The 10,993-nt window shown below is 45.1% G+C and overlaps 1 protein-coding gene across 1 annotated transcript in view; it reads right to left on the reverse strand.

Moving 5' to 3' along the window:
* fxn (frataxin) overlaps window positions 1-6,965 on the reverse strand; it is a gene marked incomplete at its 5' end in the record, with an annotated part of 109,190 nt that extends 102,225 nt beyond the window's left edge. Inside the window, 1 exon segment of the mRNA XM_037680654.1 lies at window positions 6,845-6,965. Coding sequence (XP_037536582.1) covers window positions 6,845-6,965 — 121 coding nt within the window.
* Between the last annotated feature and the right edge of the window lie 4,028 nt (window positions 6,966-10,993).

Genomic DNA, 10,993 nt, shown 5'->3' on the forward strand with positions numbered 1-10,993 from the left:
GCGTGAGGCCAAGGCGAGGCGTGAGGCCAAGGCGAGGCGTGAGGCCAGGGCGAGGCGTGGATCCGAGGCGAGGGACCTGGACGAGACAAGGAACCTGGACGAGGCATGGGGACATGAGGGCTCAGATCTTCTGCGGCAGGATCAGAAGCTGTTGTGGAGCTGGGATCTTCTGCGGCAGAACCAGAAGCTGTTGTGGAGCTGGGATCTTTTGCGGCAGGACCAGAAGCTGTTGTGGAGCTGGGATCTTCCTGTGGCAGGACCAGGAGCTGTTGAACACGGACCTTCTGACGGCGCAGGACCCTCTGGAGGCGCAGCTGACGTAGGACCCTCTGGAGGCGTGGCACCCTCGGTGGACGTAGCGACGTCGGCGGACCTGAGACCCTCGGTGGACGTAGCGACGTCGGCGGACTGGGACCCTCGGTGGACGTAGCACACTCTGTAGAGACCTCTGAAGTGGCGGCTGAGTCAGCGGGTGGAGCAGGAGCGAGGACCTCAGCGGGCGGAGCGAGGACCTCAGCGGGCGAAGCGAGGACCTCAGCGGGTGGAGCGAGGACCTCAGCGGGCGGAGCTAAGACCTCAGCGGGCGGAGCAGGAGCAAGGACCTCAGCGGGCGGTGCAGGAGCGAGGTCCTCAGTGGGCGGAGCGAGGACCTCAGCGAGCGGAGCAGGAGCGAGGACCTCAGCTTAGACCTCAGCGGGCGAAGCAGGAGCGAGAACCTCAGCGGGCGGAGCGAGAACCTCAGCAGGCGGAGCGAGAACCTCAGCAGGCGGAGCGAGAACCTCAGCTAAGACCTCAGCGGGCGAAACAGGAGCGAGAACCTTAGCGGGCGGAGCGAGAACCTCAGCGAAAACCTCAGCGGGCGAAGCAGGAGCGAGAACCTCAGTGGGGGGGGGGGGCAGCAGCATGGAGCTCAGCTGATGGGTCAACCTCGGGGGCTGCGTGCAGTGTGGGATCCACCTTGGGGGCTGTGTTCAGCGTGGGATCCACCTCGGGAGCTGCATGCAGCGTGGGACCCACCTTGGGGGCTGCTTGCAGCGTGGGATCCACCTCGGGGGCTGTGTGCAGCGTGGGACCCACCTCGGGGGCTGCGTGCAGCATGGGACCCACCTCGGGGACTGCGTGCAACGTGGACGGTGGGTCTACAGAGGCAGGGTCTTCTGATGCTGGTGCTGAGTCAGGTGCTGGAGCAGGGGCTGAGTCCCTGGAACCTCTTTGCTGTTGACCCTTGCCGTAGTGGCGATGGTGTGGTCCAGGATTGGGCCGGGGCTCCTCCTTGGATTCAGTGCCTCCCTCGGATATTGACTCTGCAACCAGGGTGCCAGGGACTTGTTCTGCAGCTGGAGTGTCTGACTCTTGGGCAGAGCCAGCGACAGGAGGTTCCGGATCTGAACTTGGAAACGGAACTGGTACTGAGGCAGAATCATGTTCTATTTTCAAAGTTCTGAGTCCAGTAAGAAGCTGCTGATATTCAGGACTCTGGATTAAACCGGGTTGGGATAATACAAACTTTTCGGCAAGGGTGAGCACAGTATCTAGACAGTCCGGTTTATTTTTAGCAGAACAAAGGAGGCTTTGCAGAGTGTGGTTTAATTGGGACAATTCATGGGGTTGGAGCTGAGAAGTCTTGGGGCTAGTTTTATGAGGAGCTCTATTCAGAGGCGAGGGGTCAAGATCCGCCCTCACCGGAAACCTCGGAGGTGAGGCGATGGGACCTTCTCCCATGGAGATACCGAGACCAGGTTCAGGAAGCTCAGTCTCGCCGGACTGAGCAGGAGCAGCTTGGAGCGATGATGGGGTGTCGGGTTCCGCCCTCATTGGAGTCCTGGGAGGTGAGGCGACGGGACCCGCCCTCGCGGAGGCATCGGGACTGGTTTCTGTTAGCTCAGTCTCGCTGGACCGAGCAGGAGCGGACCGGAGCGACGGAGAAGCGTTAGACTCTGCCCTCACCGGAATCCTGGGAGGAGAGGCAACAGAATCCGTCTCCACTGCCGCACAAGGAATGTCTTCTGGAAGCTCGGCTCTGCTGAGCCGAGTCGGAAACGTGGAAGGTGCCGGAGCGAGCGTCTTGGACCGCTTCCGGGTTCGGTTTCTGCCGCTCCGGTGGCGGCGAGAAGGCTGAGGGGCAAGAATAGAGCAGAGCTCGTCCTCCGGCTCTGCGTCTTCTCCCGACGTCCACCCCGAATAGCCGAACGGAGCCGAGGATGAGGAGGAGCTGTAATCGTGGTTCACGCGGTCTCCCCGTAGCCGGGACCTTCTCTCTCCTTCAAGGACCAGGAGGGGAGAAGGCAGGATTTCCACCTCCTGGCAGTAACTTCTTTGTGCTGGCATGGGTTGGATCTGGAGCCCGCCACACCGGAACACGATCTCCTCCATCTGCGTGGGCTCAAGAGAACAGGTAAGTGAGGTTGAGGAATTCTGTCTGCTGGGTTTTGATTTTGGTCGGTGCATACTGTCAGGATTTTCAGGCTGAGCTGAACAAGAACAAACCCATGTGCAGACAGGACGCAGAGGCCAGGACGTAAAAATAATAATCACTTTAATAATGAAAATAAATAGCTGACGTGGCAGCAAAACTCAGACAGGATCAGGTCAGAATAATACACAGAACACAGGAGACAAACCAGGGGCTGTACCAGACGATGCACCGACAAGGATTGAGACACAGACCAGAGCTTATATACACACAGACTGGATGAGACAAACACCTGGAGGACACGTAGGTGGAGCTGATCGGGGTAATTACTGAGAAACACTAGGGCGTACAGACACAGCGAGACTGACAGAGGGATACCATCCTTACAATGAAAAGCAAGTGAAGGGGCAGCTGAGGCTGAGTGGTTCAATCGTCCTCCAATGAAAGAGTTGGGGGTTCGATTCCACCATCAGTCACATGCTGAAGTGTCCCTGAGCAAGACACTGAACCCCTCGTTGCCTCCCATGTGCGTCCCATCGGTGACGTGATGGAGCATTGATTATAAAGACGAATGCTGTATGAATGGGTGAATGAGGGACAGATTGCATTATGGGAGCTCTGAGTATCTTGATAAGATAAAAAGACTATATTGTTACTATATTGTCCATTCAACATTTACCAAGAGAACACATTTCTCCTGAAATTATCTAAAATAAAAGGTTGAAATGAGTCAGAATAAATGTGAAACCAACTGAAAAGGGCTCAAATTAACATAAAAACATTTAAATAGTTGCTTAAAGAACAGAAAAAGTTGATAAAATCACAGAAATAAACGGATAGGAATTGAATAAATGAGGCTAAATTAATTTCTATTGAGGAACAAAAAGGACGGGGGAAAAGCCTTCTGGATCGAAGGCGAAACGTTTCAGCACAAAAAAAAAAATAAACTGTCCAGATGAGCTGACTGAAAAATGTTAGATTGTATACCTGGATTATTCAGCATGGACTTTGTTGTTTTCAACCAGTTTGACATGACTGTCAACAAGGAAGAGGGCCAGCAATGGAGGAGGGGGCGTACCAAAGAGACCATCTAATCACAAGCAGAACTGGTTTGTTCCACTTTGGAGTAAGTTGTTGGAGGAAGAATCAGTTTTGTTGTGTGTTTCCTTGACTGATGAAGCCTTCTGGATCAAAGGCAAAACATTTCAGCACAAAAAAATAAACTGTCCAGATGAGCTGACTGAAAGATGTTGGATTGTATCCCTGGATTATTGAGCATGGACGTTGTTCTTGACAGGGGAAAAGGGCTAAAACAATTCCTAGAAAGCTGAAGTAGCAAGTACCAAAAAAAAAAAAAATCACTTTTCTTAATGAGCTGAATGTTTTGAGAGATGATTTGTTGAAATTGCACAAATAAATAAATATAGGGTTCAGAGGAACAGTTGGGGAACTTCAGCCAAATTAGCAGGATGGGTAATAATCAGTAAATTAAAAAAGTGGAAGGTGGTGTTAAATTTGTTTTTTTAGAGGATCAGAAAAACGTAGAAGTTGATTCATGTAAAAAGTTGATGTTCAAATACAAACCAAGTGTGGAAGTGATGAGGAACACATGAACAGACTTGGTTTGGAGGATGTAAAGAAGTGTCTGGAAGTTGCAGAGCCGCAGAGCAGAAAGTGATAGAAGTGGTGAATCCAGATATCATCCCTGTGTGGAACTGACTGAGTCAGGGCCCAGAGCTGTAGTGATGGATCTCCTGCAGAAAGCTGAGCAGCTGCTAATCTACACATACCTCTTCATATACATTGTACAATCTATTGCAGTCCAGGACCACACACAGATTATGAACAAAAGCTACTGAAAGATGACCACACAACAATAACCCAGCTTGTCAATAATCTGAACATTCTCAGATGAGACATTGAAACAGCTCAAGACTAATTTTACAAGAACGGTTCTAAATCAAAATCTGAATAAATGAAGCTAGAATAAGCTCATTTGTGAAAGTTGACTGGATTTTCTAGAGGTTCAAGATTAACTGCAGTAAGAGGTTAAAGGATATTTAAGATGCATTGTCACTTAGACAGAACCCAACTAAATGACAACAGTTCAAAAAGTTTCACATTAGAAGAGTCAGGAACAGGACCTTAAATAAATTAATTTCTGGACAAAGAGGAAAAGACACATCTGCAAGACAACACTAAAGAAGATGGATGGATAAATAATGAATTAAAATGAGTGACATTTTGTTTGAAACAGCTTATAAGAGATGAATATATCTGTCATTATTTTCTTTGTGTGTTCTTTTGCCACATACGTTTTTAGACATTAAAAATTAACCTTTGAACTGGACTTGGACTGAAACCAGGAAGCTGTCTCTACAAATACCAGCCTCACAGAATCCCAACCTGCCAGGCACCTCTGATCCAGATGTAAAAAACACCTGGAGCATCACACCATCCCCTGACGGACAAGAGATGTGAGTGAGGAGGAAACCTGTTGACATCATGAAGGGCTCAGGAGAAAGATGGAGGCCTAATATTATGATTTGCAAATAAAAATAAATGCTACTGATTTTTTTAACCTCTTAAAGAGGAAATAACACTGAAATGTTGTTGAGTGAAGGTGAATAACACCACTCTGTCTTACTTTTTGTTGATTTGATGGTTTTACTCAGAAGAAAGAGAGAGAAACAGAGAGGGTTCTGTCTGAGGAGAACTTTTGTTTTTGTTTGTTTGTTGATTTATTTTAAATTGATGACACCCAGGGGGATGCTGAATGACCCCTTAAGGCCACCATCATGAGGGGCGTGAGGTGATGCTGGTGTTTCCCACCTGACTGGACAATTGCCCTGGGCGGGTTTTCCATCGCATGCATAAAGCATCCAAACTTGCAAGAGAGGGTTATTGAAAAGTGATTAAAACTGTGAACAGGGGAAATAATGGCGATGTGACAGGTCACAGATGTTTGTCACTTACTGAAGTCAAATGTTATAACTCATATTACCATGTCCTCCAGCTCTAATGTTAAAAATCTTGGTGTTATTTTTGATCAGGACATGTCTTTTATCCCCCACATTAAAAACGTTACTAGAACCTCCTTCTTCCACCTGCGTAATATCACTAACATTAGAAACATCTGATCTAAAGATGATGCAGAAAAACTGGTCCATGCATTTGTCACGTCTAGACTGGACTATTGCAATGGTTTATTATCTGGGTGTCCAAATACTTCTTTAAAACATCTTCAGTTGATCCAAAATGCTGCTGCCAGAGTCTTAACTGGAGTTACTGGGAGAGATCATATTTCTCCAGTTTTAGTTTCTCTCCATTGGCTCCCTGTCAAATCCAGAATATAATTCAAAATCTTACTTCTAACCTACAAAGCTCTCAACAACCTAGCTCCATCTTATATTACAGATCTTATTGTTCCATATTTTCCTAACAGAGCATTTCGCTCTCAGACTGCAGGTTTACTTGTGGTTCCTAGAATTTACAAAAACAGAATGGGAGGAAGATCTTTCAGTTATCAGGCTCCTCTCTTGTGGAACCAACTTCCAATCTCTGTCCGTGAGGCTGACACATTATCCAGTTTTAAAACTAGACTTAAGACTTACCTTTTTGATAAATCCTATAGTTAGAGTCGGCTTGGGTTTCCTGAGCTGTCCCTTAGTTATGTTGCTATAGACTTAGACTGCTGGAGGACAAACTGACCACACTTTTCACTCTGCTACTGTCTTTACTTACTCTGCTCAACCTGTTTTGTATTTGTAACTATTTTTTCTATCCTTAACATGTTTTTGTCTTTCAGATACACCTGGACCTATATCTGGACCTGGACCTATATCTGGACCTGGACCTATACCTGGACCTACCATTCTGTGTTCGTCTGTCTCTCCTTCCTGTCCTCTCAACCAGCCGGTCAAAGCAGATGGCCGCTTGTCCCGAGTCTGGTTCTGCTGGAGGTTTCTTCCTGTTAAAGGGAGTTTTTCTTTCCACTGTCTCCACTGTGCTTGCTCAGGATGGGAGACTGCAACGAAGCCAAGATTCAACTTGTCTGCTGGATTCCTTAGATAGAGAACTTTACTAATTGGCTTTTATGTGAATGTTCCTGTAAAGTGCCCTGAGACAACTTTGTTGTGTTCCCATGATTTTATCTCATGTATTTCTTCCAGACTTTGTATCGTCTGGTTTCTCCATTACTTTTTTAACTCTTTATAGTAATGGAGTGTGTAGTTTCTTGTGTGCAAGTATAAATAGTACTCAAAATGGTTATTTATGACTTGATTCTTGAATAGGTTTTTGATTACTCTGGTGTGCAGATCCACTCGTTCTTTAAGAACACCAATAAAACGACACATGTTCCAATTAGCTCCGTGAAAACCCCTGAGCATCACAAAGATGTTCCTACATGACGTCAGATATAAAACTTACAGCGAAAACCACATCATAGTCTGCTCCAGTGAAATCTTCATCTGCCAGGTCTTCAAAATACTCAGCCAGTGCGTCCAGAGTCTCATCTGCCAGCTTCTCATAGGCCGCCTCTGTCAGCTCCCTTTCAGACAATAACACAGTTACTGAAGACCTGATCCTTTCAACTCTCTGTGATGCTAAGGCTATGTTCACATTGCAGATCTTAATGCTCAAATCGGATTTTTTTGCGCTGATCTGATATCTTTGTGTGGTCAATCCGATTACAGTGGTCCCTCGATTATCGTAGGGGATATGGTCCACACACTCCTGTGATAGGTGAAAAACAGTGAAGTAGGAACGCTATATTTATTTTAGTATCCATATACCATATTTCTTGGGCTAGTCATTACATTTATTTATTTAAATTAGGACAATGCATATTCATCAACATGTCAGCAGTAAGCATCAATGTAAATATGCCAGAGTTAGCAAAACAGCCAATTTTCAAGGATTCAAGGATTTTTTTTATTGTCATACCAGCTCCCATTTGCATGTTTGTGGTATAAAATTCAGACTCAAGTCCCAAATCAAGAAGCCTAACAATTAATAAATAAATAAATACAAAAGAGTAGAAATATATATAATAAATAAAGTTAAAAAAACATGTAAGATGAAGCTGAATTAAGTGCAGCTCGAGTTCAGCAGTCTGACAGCTGCAGGGAAGAAACTTGTTTCTGAGCCTGGTGGTCTTGCTCTGAACGCTCCTCAGCCACTTGCTTGAGGGGAGGGACTGGAACAGACTGTGTGCAGGATGAGTGGAGTCCTTCATGATGCGGAGCGCCCTCCTCCTGCACTCAGTGCTCCCCCAGCACTGAGACTGCTCTATTGAGTCAGAGAGATTTATTTATCATTCGCACCTCATGTGGTGCATGTGGTGGAACGAGATTATGTACGCAGGGTCCCAGTTACATCCAACAATAAAATGTAAAAGAAAAATAGTAATAAGATCAAAGATATGAACTAAGAAAAAGCATCAACTAAATATACACTAAGCACTCATAACATAAAAACATTACGTCGAACAGCAGCACAAACATGAACATGAGTCTGTGTGAGCAGATGAGCACGCATGAACACATCAACAAGAAACAGATCAGCAGCAACATGATGCGATTTTTCACAGTGATTATCCTGGTTAGATGACATTTTCCTAGCCATCGACCATGGAATCCTCATTTCTAGGCTGGAGGTGGGTGGGCATCACAGGGTCAGCCATCAAATGGTTTAGATCCTACCTTTCTGACAGAACTGTTAGATATTTATCTAGACTGGTCCTGGGATTTTGAGCTGCTCAGAGACGGGATTATATTGAAATTATGACCTGGTTCTGAGTTAGTTAAACTGGGCCAGCAACTCTAAAAAGAGTCTCCCAGGGATTCAATATCCGTTAAGGAACAGAGTTTATTTCTGCTTGCCACATCACGTAGAAAGGCTTTTGAAGCACAGTCTCATATTTCCTTACACGTCAAAATCACATAAGATCTTTGAGATTAAATTTAGTTACGCCCCCTCATATACTGACAGGTTGAGCTCCCCTTCTGCGAAGGAGGAGTCTAAGCCCAATAAATCAGTAATGACAAGGGACATCTGCCCTTCTGGTTTATGATCGCATAATAGACCGGACTGGCCAGCGCTGTGGCTGTAACCTTTTCCTGCCTTGATTTTTCATAATTTTGGACTTGTTTTGATCAGTTGGTCCCTCAACTCAATTTACAACATTTCTTCAAAGAGAAGACAGGCTTTTAGGCGAGCCGATTTGCCCTGTTGGCACGCAGCTGGATATCTCATCGACTTGGAAGACTTGATGATGTGTCTATCTCTGCTGCCATTTGTGGATTTTAAAGACGCATATTTAATTGGATTTACAATAACTGGTTCCTGCTTTTTGGATTCGGCTGGTTGCTGGTTTTATCAACAGTCAAGGAAGTCGTCGGCAGCAAATTTGGACCCGATCACGCTGCTTGCATTTATGATGGCTTGGTTCATGCCTCGAGTACCCAGACTCAAATGCTTTAGGCTGAATGGATCAGATCTCTAGGATTTTACTCAGTCACATTCCATCGGTGTGGCCATGTATTTTGGACATTTTGGAACCGAGTCGACAACACAGACTCTAGGCAGATGTCATTAAGTTCTGCCTGTCCCCAAAACAACTGTGTTTATCTGAATTTGGCTCCCTTGGCTGGCCTTTAAGGCCAAATTATCTGAATTCGCCTGGAGAACATGTGATCTGACGCTCACCCCCTCCCTGAAGAATTTCCAACTGATAATCAGATGAAACCAGATGAATAAACTTGTGTCATCATTTCAGGACTCTTGGATTTTCATAAATGTTATTCTTGGCCATTCCTCGACATCACTCGAGAATGTTTATGGATCTCACCGGAGGACACTGGCTGATTATTACATCTTTATCATAACTCTTACAATGACCTCGAGAGCGTCTACGATCATGCTGACCGTCCTCGTCGTCTCCCCTCTGCAGAATGTCTACGTCACTATGTGCTTGTTTGTGCAAGGTGTTTTTTAATGGGTTTTTTTTCTCAGGCAGGAAAAAAAAAGTCTGATAGGAATTTTTTTCACCTCCAACTCTTACATGTGTCCAGTTTATCACTTTTATTGTCTGTCCAAACAGGTCTCACTTGTAAATGAGTCTTTGCGGCTCAATGTGATTTATCTGTTTAAATAAAGGATGAATGAAAAAAAAAAATACTATAATGTATATATATATATATATATATATATATATATATATATATATATATACACACACATATACACGCATACATATATATATACACACATATACACACAAATATATTTATACACATACACACACACATATACACACGTATATACACATATATCAGAATCAGAATCAGAACAAACTTTATTGGAATTGCACCGAGGTACAACGCGAATATGTACGTACAGCCGTCCGAAAGATGGGCGGAGTGCACGAAGCTGCAACTGTAGAAAGAGCAGCCTTCTTATCCTTATCAGATAATAATCTTAGATAGGAAAAGGGGTATAAACATGAGGGTAGATAGTGGTATTACAAAAAAAGATCTTTCACATCTTGACTATCAGGACACGATTTGAGACATCAAAAAACTCTACCAGCACCACAATTAAAACATGATTACGTTTGCATTTGACATCGAGGTGTTGAGATTTGTCCATGAGCGTTTTTTCAGATCAGCCACAGTTTCTAAAGATGTTGTTCCAGCCAGCAGTTCTGATAAGCTTGCACAGAAAGTCCTCGGGGGTGATAGATGAAGCTTTTGTCCTTAGGTACTCATGTCCCAGGAGAAATTGATAGTCGGCCTGTCTCCGAAGCCGTCAGGAGTCTGATTTGGATAAGCTTGATTCTTGTTTTTTCTTCAGGCAGACAGATTACTTTTTTCTTCAGCCTTGAGTCCATCTGGGCGTTCTGGTTCCGAAAATGCCTAATTGTGGGATTCCATTCCACCGATACATGCTATTAGTCTCCTTCAAGGTCGAACCAACCACGTTGACGAGTCCCACAAGCCGCAGGTGGCCTGCGATTCGCAATCGCCTCCACCTTACGGTTAAGCTCGTAAACCAGACAATTCAAAGTTCCCACACCAGTCCTTGACATTGACTCGGAAGCTTTCTCATGGCCGAAAAAACTGCCAATGTCTTCTTCAAAAGTCGATAAAACAGAGCCCCGCCGATGCCAAAAAGCAGAGTCCCTGCTATCATAATTCCAAATATATAAACGTCTTCAACATCCTCCTGAGACAGGACTGATAGACAAATCATCTGCCACACTCCCCACAAATCCATGACGTACCCCACAGCGTGAGTCTCAGCTGGACACGCTGGTTCTCCAGGACCTTGTCGCTTTGGTGAAAAAATCTTGTCAATAGAGTTGAACGCCCACGATACCAAATCCATAAACTTCGTAATTTATGTTCGGGAGATGAGACCCAGGTGCATCAGACAGACAGAGAACAGTGCAGGAAAAAGGAAGACGGGGGAGGAAAAAACAGAAGAAGCCACCTCGATCAGAGCCTGGGAGGAAAAAAAAAAATGTGTGTATATATATATATATATATATATGTGGGTATATATATATATATATAT

This window comes from Nematolebias whitei, chromosome 8 (genome assembly GCF_014905685.2).
Source record: "Nematolebias whitei isolate Nwh7 chromosome 8, NemWhi1, whole genome shotgun sequence".
NCBI classification, from domain to species: domain Eukaryota; kingdom Metazoa; phylum Chordata; class Actinopteri; order Cyprinodontiformes; family Rivulidae; genus Nematolebias; species Nematolebias whitei.